At 42.7% G+C, this 16,850-nt stretch overlaps 1 protein-coding gene across 12 annotated transcripts in view; it reads left to right on the top strand.

Moving 5' to 3' along the window:
* The window catches only part of BEND7 (BEN domain containing 7), an 83,401-nt gene that overhangs the window by 31,828 nt on the left and 34,723 nt on the right, over window positions 1-16,850 (top strand). For all 12 annotated transcript variants that reach the window (XM_086714894.1, XM_086714892.1, XM_086714893.1 and 9 more), the window contains 2 exons: window positions 2,007-2,269; window positions 13,354-13,579. In XM_086714894.1, coding sequence (XP_086571020.1) covers window positions 2,007-2,269; window positions 13,354-13,579 — 489 coding nt within the window. The remainder of the gene's footprint in view (window positions 1-2,006; window positions 2,270-13,353; window positions 13,580-16,850) is intronic.

Below are 16,850 nucleotides of genomic sequence, written 5' to 3' on the forward strand. Positions count from 1 at the left end.
TGAGATGGCAAACTGCAAATTGCAACCATCTAAATCCTCGACGGAAGCCCTTTTGGAATCTATTAGGTAAATGCCACTTTGTCACTGTTGTTTCCCTTTCTGAACGTCTGTAGGTGAGGGCGGTAAGCAATGCCAGAGCTGTAGGATAGCAGAAAGGATAAACTATTACTCTTTAATTTCCGTAAACTTAAGAATTTGTGTAGTGTGGGTAGATTTACTTAAGATTTATTGCCTATAAAACTTAGACTTAAATTATATTTAGAAAGTTTTGCCTTTACTTTAGGGAGAAAGGGCAAGGAATAAGATGAAGCGATACGATCTGGATACAAGAGACTGTGTCTAGACTTGCAAACGGAGAAGAAAAACTCAGATAGTGCCTGTGTTAAACCAAAAGCACTTTCACTTTTAATGTAGAATAGTGAGTCTTCTTCTTACTATTATTATTATTTTGCTTCCATTGTCCATTTAACCTTGGGCATGGAGGCCTAGCCTTGGGTGAAAATCTGGAGAACAGAGAAAAGTTCTCTACTCAGGCTTGCACAGTGGATCACTTGAGAAGCTCAAAAAAAAAAAAAAAAAAAAAAAAAAACAACAACAACTCAGTGCTGGGGAACCACCCCTGCAAATTCCAATTCACTTAGTCTGGGGTGAGGCTGCGAGGCACTGACTTTTTTTAAAAGCTCCCGGCTGACTCTAACATGCAGCCAAGGTCAAGCGCCAATGAATTAGACTAATTACTGTACAGGTGATTAAAAGCCTTTTCAGTGCTCCTATGCAAGGCAAGTATTTTGTTTCTTGTTTTTTTATTTTTTTAAGTAATCTCTACACCCAACGTGGGGCTTGAATTTACAACCCCGGGTTTAGAAGTGGCACCCTCCACCGACTCAGCCAGCCAGGCACCCCAAGTAGTTAGTTTCTGATGCTAATAAATTTCTTGCCAGTCTGGGAAATGCAAATACCAAGTTCAAAGTATAAATATGCTTTATTTGCAAACTGATAGGAGATGATCCATATTTATGCGCATTTAAAGATCTTTAGTTTTCATTCAGCTTATTTCTGTAAAAAGGCAGGCGTATCCTATGATCATATTTAGTAAGCCATATTGATACATGAAGATTTAAATAATGATGCCATATTTTTCTATTACACTTCCCATCAGAATATTCTTAAGTGGTTCACGAACGCTACTTGCCAAAGTACATCTGTGAAAACTGGAATTATCATCCTTGGTTTCCTTAAGTGTATGTTCAGTACTAGTACTTGGTCCTTGCTCAGTGCTCTTCATCTCCAGAACTCCACCTGGATTTTCTGGATTTTACTCGTCTTCTTGACTTGCGCAGAATTGTATCATTCCTATTTTGTAGCTACCTGAAACCCAGGTATGGCGTGGAGCCTGGTCAGAAGCCAGTAGTGTGGTGCCGTGGAGGTAGCTGCGTGCGGACGGCACTGGTTCGTGAGGAAGGGGCAACTGGTCCCGATAAATGACCAGCGGGCTTTTGCCCACGTGCTTCCTGGTCATCCCAGACTGATTCTTTGATAAATGATCATCATCGCTCAGCCCTGGTCAGTTGCGGTGCCTGTAGACTGCTCACAGCTGAGGAGCTTTCCCTCGGAGGACGATCGGAATATTCCTGAGTTGGGCTTACCTCAAGTTCTGAATTCCCGCTTATATAAAAATGTCCTGCGACTGGTCAAATCACGCTCAGGTGTTTTGCTACAGCTCAGAATGCCCTTTCTTCCACGGAAACAGGGGCAGCAGTCAGTGTGGCCCACCAGCGGCAAGGACACGGTTTTATCTGAGCTGCTTTTCCGCGTGTCGAACTTCAAAGTGCTCCAGAGACATCATTTGGTGACCTACAGGCCCCACGGGGGATGGACTTTGGTCTGCCTTCTTGACTGAACTCCATTTCCGTCTCAGTGTTCTGGGCCGTGTAGACAGAGGGGTGATCACTTTTCCTCAGTGAGACTCAGGTGTCTGAAGCCCATTTCTTGTTTGTTCTTCACAGCTGGAGCCCAAAACAGACAACAACCCCCCATTTCCCTCATGTGCTCCCAGCGAACCGCTGCCTCGCGCAAGAGAAATAAAAAGAAAAAAGTGCCCCCGAAGACTGTCGAGCCTCTGCCCGTGAAACAGAAGGCCGGCGTGTTGGGAACCGAGAAGCCAGCCGTGGCCTCTGAGCAGTCTGGTCCCCCGGCGGCCGAGCACCCGTCCCCCGGGGACAGCCGCGTCCTCGGATTCGGCATTGTCCTGGAATCGCCGGCCTCAGATGTAAGTCGATGTTTTCTGGCTGCTGACACGAATGTGACATAACTTTCAGGATTTTGCCGTATGAATACACTTTCCCCTGAACTCATCCGGGCCCAGAAAACTAGAGAAACTTGCAAAAAGACACGTGGGAAAGAGGAAAGGACGACTGTTAATCATTTCCTCGCCTAGAATTTCCTCTCCCGAAAATCTTCTACCTTATTTATTTGAACGGGTTTCCGTTCTTTGTCGCTGAGAGAAGGAGGGTGATGGAGTAAATAACCTGCTCACTAATTTCTTTACCAGTTTTAATTCTGAAGTGGCCGTTTTCAATTTCCTCAGTGCAGAGAGCTACAAGAACATAATTAAATCCTTTGTAAATGGGCATACATGAACAGAACCTTACAGATAAGGTCACACCTTTCTAGAAACACAAACTAATAATAAAAAAAAGAGCAGGAGTGCTAATTCTATTTTATAGAGGCAAACCACACTGCTAATTAGGTGGTAACCGCCATGCCATTTACTCCGTGTAATGATAGGTTAACGCTCTGCAAAGGTTTTTCTATTTTAATATCCTAGCCAGAAAGTTGTTGCGGTCCCAGATGTTGGATGACATCTAAGATACCCATCTTGCTGTGGCTTGCCATTTCGTATCCACGTGACCATAAACGAATTTCTTTAAGAACATGCCGTCTTTGCAACCGCAAACTCTCCTCACAGTACCTTTATCTACGTACGTTGATGCGAACCCCATCTTGTTGGGGGAGTTCTTAAAATAAACGAGAGGGAGTGATCTATTATTATCAGATTGCATAGGATGAGAATCCTGCCGAGAACACCCACAGGCCTATATGGGATTGGAGTTTGGCCCTACCTTTTAAACTTTAAATAAAAAATAACTGCTATTTTCTTTTTTAAAAAGCCCTCCCTTTCAAATCGCAGAAAGACAGTTTGGTAGCACGTTTCCACACTGGGTCTTTAATAAATGGAGGAGACTTTTTTAGACTAGAAAACCATTTGAACTTATCCAATCCTTGGTGTTAAAGGGGTTTTAACTTTTTATCTTTGAACACACGTTAAAATGTTCTTCTAGACTCGAAACTTATCTTTAAAAAAGTCATTAATGATGATAACGTTCTACCCCAGGCCAGTCAGCTGATTTGTTTATATCAAATGATTATTGCCGCGAAGCCCTGGTGTCAGAACCCAGGTAAATCACATATTTGGAAACAGGTAAATTATTCTAAAACACAAAGTACATTGAACCTTAAGCAGTGTTCATAATACTTATATATATATTTTTTTGTATTTTGTAAGCATTCTTTTCAGATAGACATTAATATATCAGGAGCAATCATTTGGGTTGTATAAATTGTCTCCTAAATGGGTCAATTTAATGCTAATAACCAAACTTTCTCCTTTATTTTTAAGCTCCAAATACACTTCAGAGATAAGTTTAAGAAGATCTGATTAAGGCCATATGTACATTAATGAAGTAGAATAGAATTGTTCTTATCTTTACCAATATCAGCATAATTTTGTTTTCATGCCCCATAAAAATAATTCGCTTTTCATTCATGATTATTTTTGCTAACAAGAGCTGTTCAGTTTAACAAAGCACATTTGGAATTGTCCCTGAAAACTCAGTTAGGTGCTGATTATCTTTGATTGAAGAATAACATGCTTCTAAAAGCAAAAAATACAGAGAGATAATTATCTTTGCATTATCCAACTGATAGGCCATTTGATTCATCTGTTCAACGGAAAGTGTAACCACACCTAGAGGACTGTGCAGTGAATCCCATCATTGGATAAGGAAGTTTTGTCCACAGATTGTGTTCACCAGCATTAGTGAGTCTAGCTTCTGAAGTCCCTGGGCAGGGCAGGGCAGGCCAGGAGGGTTGTGGGGGGTAAGGGTGTATGGATCAACTCCCTCAGGTGATGGAACGATTGATTTAAAGGCCTTCAAATTTAGGTGCCCTTCTAGTGTTTTATTATTTCTTAGCCATGGTCCTTTTAAATTTTGGCAGAAGTCCAGAGGAGAAAACAGAAAATATATAATAATCTTGTAGGAATTACTGTCTAAAATGGACTTGAGAAAATGTAATACCACAGGATATATATGAGCAGATGGAAACTCTGTATTTGTGTATTTGAAGATGTGCCCTGGGAAATACCCAGCATTGGGATTGGGAAGATTAGGTCCAAAACTGTAGGACTGGGCAAGTGGTCCAGTGCTGCTAGAACAGCTGTCTGGCCAGCATCGGTTGCCAACGATGATGATAAAAAGGTAGGATGGGGCCAGGTAGTGAAAGCCCTAAATATGCCATGCCAGTGCCCTTGACCTACCTTCATCTTGTGGGTGCTAGGGAGCCACGGCAAATTTCAGGTAGAGGACTAATCACACTTGTGTCTTTAAAAAGTGGAAAGGGGAACTGCCTTGTGGGTGATAGATAGATGGAGAGAAGGTAGTAGAGACAGAGAGACCAGAAGGAAGACAAGTACCGTCAGTCAGGCATGAGAGGGTCTACATGAGCCGTGAGCCTGAAGAAAGAGAAATGGGGCATTGAGGAAGTCCCCACACAGAGGACGTGGTGGCTCAGAAAACACCCCCCACATTTCTCTCTTGGAAAACCAGGTGCGTTGCTGGGTGGCGGCAGCTTCTTTAACTGAGGCAGGGAGAGCAAGGGCGGAAGCAGCCTTCAGTTCTGGATGGGAAGTACAAGTTTGCTACCGCAAAGCGGTCACTAGATGTTTGGAGCACAGGAGAAAGATTAGAGCTAGAAGCACCGAGAAAAGGACACGTAAAACCTAGGCTCCCGTTGCTTTGTAATGTGTAAACATTCACATTAATTCTAATTCACGGTGTAGTAAGTTATCTGCCTTGCACTGTGACTTTTAGCGTCGCTGCCACACAAATTCACGTAGGGCCCGTGCAGGGCCTTGCGGGCAGACCACCCGCCACCCGAGCCATCATGGCCGCCCCTACTCAGATGTGGAAAAACACTGAGCTCCCATCACAACCAGCTGCACCATCGCCTGCGAAGCGTTCACACTAGACAATGGAGGGCACGCGAGAAACCCCTCCCGCAGAGCCTGGCACGTAGCGGGGACTCAATACACGAGAGCTAGTCCGCCACTGACAAAACGTCTTCATTTGCTTTGAGCACAATATTCACAACAAACTTTCAGAACTTTAGGCCTAGGACTCTGCTTTCGTCAGAAGCTTCCCTTCAGTTTAACCCCTGTTTCCTCTCCCACAGCCCCCAGGCCCCAACATAATTTGGGCAGTTCTCTTTCATAGAACCTTCTAAACTAGTTTGTAACTATTCACGTGATTCCCCCTCCGTCTACCCCGGTCTCTCCAGGGCAGGGACCATATGATAATAGTATTTCTGTGCCACCCTGTGCTAAATAATGTGCCTCTGAGGCAGCGTTACTGTCCTCGTGCTGTCGACGAGGACCCCATGGCCTAAAGTGCTTGCGTAGCCTGCTCAGGGTCACAGCCAGAAAGGTGAGCCGGTCCTCACACCCGCGCGTGTAGTTGCCCTTAGCCACCACATGACAGACTCGGGCGCCCGGTCTAGCTCAGTTCCTGCACGTGACCAACGCTCAGGAACCAGTCACGGGATGATGGCTGTATGAGGAGAACTGAAAGGTTGGAGCATGGCAGTTTACTCTGTTTACTTGGAAGGTTCTGGAGGAGAAGTTAATTGTGAAGAATGCAAACTCTGACGTCAGGCTGCCTGAGCCAGAAGCTTAGCCGTGTAACCCCTCACCTCAGTTTTTCTCTCCATAAAATGAGAATAATAATAAAGAAAGAAAGAACCTCCTAGAACTGGTCTGCTGGAGGAGTTAACTGAAGTAATCTGTGTGAAGCAGTTAGAATAGATCCTGATCCACGTAAACCCTCAATAAATATTGGTTCTTTTTTTAAACTTCAGCAGTCCTAGCTAAGTACCTTATAGGGACAAACATAATGTTAAATAAAACTTAAGTGTACATATGAATGAACAAATACCCATGGGTAACTAGTGAGTATAAAAAAGAGAGTGGCCAGAAATGTTTCCACTTTGGGCAGGATTGTTTGACCCATTTAAAACTAGCACATTAATGGGGCGCCTGGGTGGCGCAGTCGGTTAAGCGTCCGACTTCAGCCAGGTCACGATCTCGCGGTCCGTGAGTTCGAGCCCCGCGTCGGGCTCTGGGCTGATGGCTCAGAGCCTGGAGCCTGCTTCCTATTCTGTGTCTCCCTCTCTCTCTGCCCCTCCCCCGTTCATGCTCTGTCTCTCTCTGTCCCAAAAATAAATAAATGTTGAAAAAAATAAAAATAAAAATAAAACTAGCACATTAAATAAAACCCAGGCCTCAGTGACACGGAAGCAAAAGCGGGAACCCCAATCCAGTATTCCCTTCTTTCTCCATATGTTCACAACCCGAGTAGTCTACCGGCACTCAGACGAGGCGGCTGGGGAGTTTTTGCCATCACTGTTCTTTCCGACTTGGTTGGAAATAGTGATTTGGTTTTTTCTGGGTAGATACACCCAGCCCACGCTTGTCTCATTGTCATTGCTTTTTGTTTGGCTTGTTTCTTTGCATTAGTGAAACACTCTGATCAGTTTTTAAAAACAGATTTATGACAATTTTTAAGAGTAGAAAACCTTTTTCTCTTTGTTAGGATTACTGTGAATATTTCCCAGTAATCCTAGATGACACAAATTTAGAAGTTATCAGAAGATAAATCTATGGTGACCCATCAACTGAAGATTAGTTCACTGATGTTTGTAGTATGTCATTTTTCTTCCTTTTTCTTTTTCAATGTTTATTTATTTTTGAGAGAGGACGAGCAGAGGCAGGGAGGGCAGAGAGAGAGGGGATAGAGGATCTGAAGCAGACGCTGTGCTGACAGCAGCTAGCCCAATGCGGGGCTTGAACTCACGAACTGGGAGATTATGACCTGAACTAAAGTTGGACGCTCAACCAACTGAGCCACGCTGGTTCCCAAGTATGTCATTCTTCTTAAAATAACTAATATTAAATGTACTGTTGCTTTCCACAGAAGTAGCTTCTGAAATCAGAACCTGTTCTCTTAACACCTTCTTAGCCCAATAAATACGTAATCCACTGGGAAACAGTAAAGCGGGCAATCAGTCAAGCAAGCACCTGTTTATTCCCTCATTGACTCATTGAACTTCAAGCAGCATATGCTTCAGAGTGTAGGTTCCGGTACGGACTGCTTGGGGTCAGATCCTTGCTTCATCACTAGTTGGCTGGATAACCTTAAACAAGTTACCTAACCTCTCCAAGCGTTGGTTTTTGCATCTGCAAATAATAATAATAGTCATAGGGGGACTCTCCTATCCCCTCCTCAATAGGGATAATAAAATAGTCACTCCATAGGGTGAGGACGAAATGAGAAAAGCCACTTCATGCATGTTAGCCCAGGGCCTGGCACATGGTAAGTAGTGAACAAATGTTCCTTGTTATCCCCATTTTCCGGGGTGCACCGAGATGAATGCAGGAGTCATCGCCCTGCAAGGAGCTTAGGGAGGGAGACGTGTACGCAGTGAGGACACTGTACTGGGACAGGGGCTCTAGGAGTGGCTGTCGGAAGACCACAGGGGAGCCAGGAACAGCGGGAGCTGCCCGCGGCCTGGAGGGTCAAGGACAGGCTCTCAGAGGTGGACATCTTCTCAGAGCAGCAGTCTCACTGGAGTTGGGTGGAAGAATCCAGACAGTAGTGGCCACGATCTTCCACCTTACGCATTTGGGCTCAAATATCTTGAGCATAAATCAGGCCATAGTGCTCTGAGTCGTTAATTCACTGCCCGAGGAAGGAGAAGCTTAAAGACATCTCTGAAACACTTTGCACTATCTTATTACGCAAGAGCATGGAGAAATTTTGAGGGGCCAAATCGTGTTGTATTTTCTAAAATTAAACACTTAGGGGTGCCTGAGTGGCTCGGTCAGTTAAGCATCTGACTTCGGCTCTGGTCATGATCTCGCGGTTCGTGAGTTTGAGCCCCACGTCAGGCTGTGTGCTGACAGCACAGAACCCACTTCAGATCCTCTGTCCCCCTCTCTCTCTGCCCCTCCCCTGCTCTCTCTTTCAGAAATAAACATTAAAAATATAGAGAGAGGGGGGCGCCTGGGTGGCTCAGTTAGTTAAGCGTCCGACTTTGGCTCAGGTCATGATCTCACGGTTCATGAGTTCGAACCCCACATCGGGCTCTGTGCTGACAGTTCAGAGCCTAGAGCCTGCTTCCGATTCTGTGTCTGCCTCTCTCTCTGCCTCTCCCCTGCTACTGTTCTGTCTCTCTTTCTCGCAAAAATAAATAAACATGAAAAAAAAAAGTCTTTTAAAATTAAACACTTAGTTCTACCAAAATTTTAGCAAATAAAAAATCTACAAAGGATTGGCCCTTTAATGACTTCCTATAATTTTTATCTGATTCACTCTTAAATATGTGCCAGTATGTAGCTTACACATACTTTGTGATAGAACGTCTGCCCGAGCATTTTTTACTTAATACAGAGCATCTACCTTTCAGTACAGTTCTGTTCATAGTACATCCAATGTAGAGCCTCATCAACACGGATTCTCAGCTCCAGGTAGACCAGCTAGACCAAGCCTGCCCTCCCATCCAGGGTATTCTCATGGGTTCCCAGCTCACTGGCCGTGCTCTGGGCATTGCATTTAATAAATAGTAACGGTGCTTCCTGCCAAATCTACCTGGAGCAGACCTGTGTTCTAGGAAATGATTTCAGTTTTTCTCAAATAGAAGCAGATCGTGTTTGTGAGCACAATAAAATCAGTTAGTAGGGGGTTTTGGTGGCTTTTTAAAATTTCATCTCGTGAACTAAAGCTCATTTTCCTAGAAATACATCTGACGTGCTGCAAAGTAAATAGCAAACAATAATAAAGGATCATTGTACACGGAAGTATTACGAGCAGAAAGACTTAACCTCACGATCTTTCAGCCATCTTATAAATTCTGTGATGTGCATTGAGCCCCAAATCAGTTAGGATTCCACAGAATCCTGACTCTTCATCCACGTTTTTTTTTTTTCCTTGAGCCAGTCTTAACTAGTTAGCCAGTTGAGTATACAAACTACTGTATGTAATTTATTACTTTTCAGTTGAAAACCTGAGACCAGTGTCCAATATGAATACTCATACAGTTCTTTTTACTTCTTTGACCAATGACCACATGTAGCTATAAACATGCTTTACTGTCATTCGGCATTGTTAATACCTGATGTAAAATAGCCTGTATCAGAAATGTTGCCTCTGTGATTACTTGACATGATCTCTTTAAAATTGTTTTACATATTTTCCTTTAGATTATACAGGGGAATCACATGATATGTTCATAGGGACTGAGGGGGACATCTTTTGATTTACCTGGTTAGGGGATTCCCCCACTCAAACTAGAGCTTGACCCCAACTTCTACTAAGCAAAGGGAGGCCACAACTGAAATGCAAAGAGAAACAAGAGAGTTAACGTCCACAGGCCCGGGTCCGTGAACATTTTCAAGAGCCATTATGACTACATGTAGTTTTTGCCTTCAGAACTTTACCCAGTGCAAGATATGATGCCACTAGATAAGGAAAATGCAACATTTGATAGGCTATTGTGCTAAGTAGCTGCGGTCCTGAAAATAAGCAAGACGTCCACGAAAATCCAAATTTACAGTGTGAATTCAGACTCTAACTCTTAAAGTGATGCCTCCAAGTGTCATAAATTCTGCCCCATCCTTTGGATGTCATCATTTAAAGATCATATGACTTCAGGAATCAACAGAATCCGTAAATTAGCGTATTAGCCATCTGTCTTCGCTGGAGTCAAATAGCGATTCTGTCAGAGGATGCCTAGTTTGTAAAATGATAATTCATTTGGAAGAGTGTGGCTCCTAGCATAGCCATCATTAGTAAGCAGAGAGGTCTCGTTTAAAGTAGCACCAGTCAACAAAAAGAAGGGGTTCGATGATACAATGGAGTTTTAACCTGTTTTTAAAAATATATGCACAACATTGTCGATCGTTACGTGGTAGTAAGGCACTGTCACTGTCTTTATAAAATGGAGATCAAAAAATTTCGTAGTGAAAGTTTGAGATTAGTTTTCTTCATGTCTCAGAAAATAAAGCTACCCTCTCTTTTTAAGCAATTAGTTTGCTGCTTTGCGGCACCTTGTAAGACACAGCACTAGCACCCGTTGCTACGAAATCTGCATATGAGAAAGGACAGAACAGGGGCACCTGGGTGGCATATGAGAAAGGACCGGACAGGCAGGAAGGGGGCAAAGGTTAGTCACCTCTGCTCCTGCCGCTGCTCTTACTGCCTCAACTGGTAAAACTGACTCCTTTGTAAGAGGCTCATAACTGGGTGAGCTCACGTTCCTTGATCTGGAGAGAACACTTCAAAATAACAATGTTTGTCCGTCAGTAGAAAGCGGACCAGGACACGCTGACAGCTTCTGCATTAGGACAGCCTCTCAGAAATCAAGATACTATTATCTGTTAGTGAATCCCTGGGCTCCACAGAAACCTCCAGATACTTAGTTTTAGGAGTCACAGCAAATGCTAGAAACAGTAACTGCATCTCATAAAATGCTATCCCGTCCCCTCCTCGATGATGCCCACCCCTCACCCCTCACCCCGAGGCAGACGTTCATCCACACTTCCTGTGTTTTGGGATAAAAGGTCTCTAAGTCAGTATTATTTTCAAATGGATGAATTTTGAGTGAATTCTTACACAGTGTTTTGTTTACTCTGTATTCTGACAAATAGCTATTGGGCAGTGACTGGGCGTTTGGCACCGTGAATACAAACAAGCACACATTCTGATGAAAAGCACAAACTGCCAAGCAAATAAATGCAGTGTGGAAAGTGCCGGAAATACAGTTCATAGACAAGGCTGAGTATGTGAAGGAAGGAGGGCTCATTTCGCCTGATGGCTAGTTCAGGTCACTATTCCTCAAACCGGGGTCACGTCCTCCAGGGTGAGTCCAAGGGCAAGTTCTGGGAGTCTCAGGTCAGGTGGCTGAGCTTTAAGCACCTGTTGAATGGTTTCCCAAGTTCAACAGAGATAGATGAACAAGTTCAGTTGGTGTTTCCCCCTTTGGACTCCTGAAAATTTGAAAGCTTCAGTACCACCCTAGCCCCTCAGATAGTTGCTTCTGTAAAGGAAATTGGGACTCTTTTTTTTTTTTTTTAAATGGCTTGTAAATGATACATAGGAGCACGGAGCAAAAATCTGAGATCAATTCATTTAGAATAAGGTCTAAATGCAGCCAGCCATAGGATATGCAGAGCAAAACTCTGGTTATGAATAAAAACTTCCCCTTAGATTATGATGATAAAAGTCTCTCAATGTGATATTTCCACATTGAATCATTCAACAAACCTGCATTGAGCCTCAGGTGTGTGACAGCTTCTTTTCCAGGAGTTGGCGGTGCAGCCTCTGGCTCCCAGCCACCCCCCCCCACACACACACACACTTTTACCAGCTGCCAAGACCCAAAACTCAGCAATCAGTCTGACGCCACTGCCCTTACGGTGATATTTATCAAGCATCAGGGACTAAAAGTTGAAAGGCAAAGTGAGGCAGAGAAATGAGACGACCTGGTGGATAATCCAGTCGAGAATTGCATTTGGAAAAGGCAGGACCCAAACTTCCCACGTCATCAGAATCATTTGCAGCCTCCTCCGGACCCTCTTTACTCCAGCTGTAGTGTGTTAGGCATTCTGGGAAGCACGAAGCCAAACAAAAGTGATAATTCCTGTTCTCCAGGAGAAAAACTAATCCCGGATCCTCGTGTTTGTAATATGGTTTTAAAAATCCAAAGGAGTGCCGGGCTTGCAAAGTGATTAAGTATGGTTATCCAAGAACAAGCTTTTGTAACACATCTTAGAACAAATGAGGTGTTCTTCTTTTTTCCTAATCAAAGTTTACCAAGTGCATCTCATCACGTTACTGTTTTAGAGTTATCATTATAATCAACAGCAGATGACTTAATAGCTTAGATTATGACTAATGAACTTCTGCCCATTCGACAAGAACCTATCGAGTATTTACGATGTGCCAGGCCTGAGCGATACAGAGTCTGACTTACAGGCATCAGGAAGGGCCACAGTCTGATAACTAATTATACGGTATAATAAATACACCCATAAATAGCAGTGACAAAGAGTGGATGGCCACCTCCACGGGAAGGCATTTATTCTAAATGTTCGCTGGGCTGCCAATTGAAAAGACAAGCTATCCGCGTCCACGAGTGCTGACAGACAATTTATTATTACTGTCTGAGCGTATTTCACACTACTTAAAGTCCAAGTTGAAAGGCGCCTTCCAGGTCTTCTGCTTCAACATCCCAATCAGAAAATCCCTGATGGGGAAGCAATGTGACCAGAACATCGGTTTTCCAGTGGCACTCTGAGACATAGCTTCAGATTCTCCTCCCAAAAGTAGGGGTGAGAGGTGGAAATGAATTACCTTGGGCACCTGCTCGTTGTTTTTATTTATTTTATGGGTTAGTTTACATAAGGTTTCACTGGAGGAAAAAAAAAATACAGTTCCACAGCTGGAAACCACTGGCATGGGCCTGTGGGGCAGTCCAATGTTTGTGTCCGTAGGCAAATGAAACGATTTAATGTTGGGGAAAGTAATCTGGAAAGTGTAATGCACTGAGCACGTTTAAATTATTTTTAAGTCATTTGGTTACCATCTCTTGGGACCGTAGTGCCTTCACTTAAAAAATGAGGGTGTTCCACCCAGAAATCTCCCATCCCGTGTAGCTCTACAATTACAGGAGTTTGTGATGATCCTCTTTCTCTTGACTGTTTTCGGAGACAAGAATGCATTTTCAGCATGCTCCTCTCCGTTGCTTTCGAAGAGACTTAATGCTGGAATTAGAGCATCGTATTTTGCAATAACTAGTCACTGGTTTTATAAGTCGCAAATACTGGCACACAAAAGCCAAAACCATATCGTATGCAGGGTATGGACACTTCAGTAGCTAGTGATGTTCTTCTGTTGCACATATGCCCAAAGGCACACGCTTCAAATGTTGCTTTTAATGAAATATTTATGTTCTTTTTGGTAGCCAGAAGTGCAACTTGCTGAAGGCTTTGATGTGTTCATGCCTAAATCACAGCTGGACTCTATATTGTCAAACTACACTCGCTCAGGAAGCCTTCTGTTTAGAAAGCTGGTGTGTGCGTTTTTCGACGACAAGACTTTGGCTAACTCCTTACCCAACGGGAAGAGGAAAAGAGGACTCAACGACAACCGGAAAGGACTAGACCAAAATATTGTGGGTGCAATAAAAGGTTGGTCTGCATCATTTCATTTTATGGGTTCTTGGTTGAGCTTTGCCTTCTTTTCATAAAGATGCAGCTGAAATTGTACTCAGCTAACTGGAAGCGAATTGAATTTGCCCTTGGCAGTTTTCACCCACTGGTGTGGCTTTCCGGTATGACCTCTGACACTCACCACCCCAAGTATCACTAGAATTTGGTATTTCAAGGGTGATGTTGGCTTGTTAAAAATCATCATTTCAGAGCCAGTTTGATCTGCTGCAGAACCAAAAAGAAGTGTTTTTCTTCATTGTCTCTTAACATGAAAGTATCTTTCTTCGTAGTAGTTTCTAACTAAGAACTTCACCAGAATATGATTTTGACCTAAATTGTTAGTTATAAATAAGAATAAGGCTCTGATGCTTTTTTGAAAACAGTTCTCTCCCAAGTTTGGAAGTTCCTTTATGAGGTCATTGTTTGTAAAGACTATTTATTTATTTATTTATTTATTTATTTCATTTTTTTTTTCCAATAAGGCTCAGTGAGGAAGTTGTAACAAACATTAACATTTTTTTAATGTTTTATTTATTTTTGAGAGACAGAGCATGAGCAGGGGAGGGAAGGAGGGGCGGACAGAGGATCCGAAGTGGACTCTGCATGGACAGGAGCGAGCCGATGTTGGGCTCGAACTCACGAACCGCAAGACCATGACCTGAGTTGAAGCTGGATGCTCAACCGACTAGGCCACCCAGGCGCCCTTCTAAAGACACTTTAGATGTCAATGACCCCACTCTGAAGGCAGATCCCGTGTCCCTCCACACATCCCTGGCCTGCTCTGCTCCCTCTGGTTGTGTATGCAGTCATGCCAGCTACATGCAGAGAAAACCATGAGTCTCCCCGCCCCCCCTTAGCGCTCATGAACAGGTGCCTGAATTCCACTGCGTCACAGCAGCCAGGCAGGTGCAACTATGAGTTCATTTACATCCAGTTCCACATCATAGACCCATTTCTTAACTTTAAAATGTCCGTGGGTAGGACTCTGATAAATGTAATTTCAGGTAATAGAAATATTTGTTATTTTTTTTTAATGTAAATGAATTCTCAAATATGAACACAGCTACCATGAAAGTGGAATTTGAGGATCAGGCCTTAATTTACACTGGAATCACTGATAAGGATTCTTTACTGTTCAGTCCCGGCCTCACGTGGCTTGTGGGCTGGGACTGGACCCAGAGAGCCTTCCTGCCTCACTTCTGCTTCCTGTTATCTTGCAAAATGAGTAAATGAATTTAATAGCGCTTTAAGGATACTTGGAAACCCACAATTAACTTTACAAAATATTGTGATTTTTTTCTAAACAGAGTTAGCAAGTACCAAACAGCCTTTGTTGGTGGCCGGAAGGACGTAAGCCTTCAGTAACAGAAAATTTATCATCCTCCAACAGAGTTTTTTCACTTAAAGTGACAGTTGAGTTGTATGAAATAAGGAAAGCTACAGAGACATTACAATCCCTGTCATTTCTGAAAAGGATGATTCAGCCTGAAGTGACACTAAAAACAAGATTACAGAATTTGAAGAATGGTCAGTGATGTAACTGAGACCAGCTAAAGTTGAGAAGGGTCTCATTTCCATTTAATATGTTTGGAGCCTTCTAGAAACACGAGGGGTCAGGCTGATGACGCTTTTTAGGCCGAAGCTTTTAAACACATTGAAATGTAGCTAGGAGTTGTTTTAATTTCCTTCTTTTCAGGACAGTGTATTAACATTATGCAAGTATTTGGAAATGAGGGAACTGTAAATGACCGTGTCCCATTTGAAATGACAGAAGAGGAGTTACCTTAATACTAGATGATAATGAAACATGTCATTACAAGTAGAGTGATAGGGGTTGCTTCTGCCATTTTCAGTTGAGACTGGACATCATACAATAGTTTGAAAAAGTGTATTGCACAGAGAAATAGAGAACATGCCTTAATTTCCTTCACAGCCCTACTCTTTAGCTAGAAATAAAAATGGTAACAAGGTGGGCCATCTGGGGGTGGCTCAGTCGGTTAAGCGACCGACTTCGGCTCAGGTCATGATCTCGAGGTTCGTGAGTTCGAGACCTGCATCGGGCTCCGTGCTGGCAGCTCGGAGCCTGGACTCTGCTTCGGATTCTGTGCCTCCCTCTCTCTCTGCCCCTTCCCTGCTCATGCTCATTCCTCCCCTCTCTCTTTTTCTCTTTCTCTCAAAAATAAATAAACATTTTTAAAAAAGGATAATAAGGCTTCTGCTCCTCATACTCAATAAAGCAGATTATTCAAATCAAAGACCTTAAGTTTTCCATACACTGTTTTTGTTGAATTAAATCTGGCATTAAAATTCTATTGAAACAACAAAAACACTTTAAAATGGACAGAAACCCAACCATAAGCCACCAACTTAAGTCGACAAATATTGTATATTCACTTGTTTCCTTGCAGGATTTACTCATAAACATATATTTTGATCTAGACTTTCCCCCTGGGTACAAAAATAGTACTTGCTTGTAAAAAATCCAAACCATAAAAACGTATAGAAAGCTAAAAGGCCTCCATAGTCCCACTCTTCAGAACTTACTGCATACATTCCTACACTCTTTTTTTTTTCCTAAAATCTTTATTCACAATATGGGTATAGTATCTGATTTGTCTTTCTTAACAAGGACATTCTGTTTATACTGGTCAGCCAACATCTTTACCTGATTTATTCTGATAATCTCTTGTAAGCGTCTTGAGGACAAGCTGTAATCTTAAATATGTTTTATTACCTTTTGTGCTTCACTGAGAGCTTTACATATAGTAGGGTTTCCATCAGTACATGTTGGGTGTGTTTTTATTTTTTATCTTGACTTTGGCCCTAATTCATTGACCTAATAGTTCTGGTACTAAATACCCATCCTTCTGTCTTCTCCCAACCAATCTGAAATGATAGATATAAAAAATGTTATAAATTTCTCCCAGTTTTAATAAAATGCCAATGAAAGCAAAAAAAGGGGGGGGATCCAAAGTTCAGTATAAATTTGGGTACAACTCTCTTAATTCTTTGATACTTTCTTCCGTAATTTCCTTAATTCCTTTGATATTTTTTTCCTTTAGCTGCAAGTTTATTAACCCACATATTACGATATAAAGTGGTTTTTGAAAGCAGCTAGTAATTGAAGGTTACTCTACCCGGTTTTTCTTGCTACTTATTGGTAGAGATGAAAGGGGAAATTTACTTCCCCCAGCCCAAGTCTTTTGAATCTGAGTAATCTGGGAAAGTGATAAAATGGTTTCTTTGTACA

The sequence above is a fragment of the Puma concolor genome, chromosome B4 (assembly GCF_028749965.1).
Source record: "Puma concolor isolate L17-30 chromosome B4, mPumCon1.1.hap2, whole genome shotgun sequence".
NCBI lineage: Eukaryota > Metazoa > Chordata > Mammalia > Carnivora > Felidae > Puma > Puma concolor.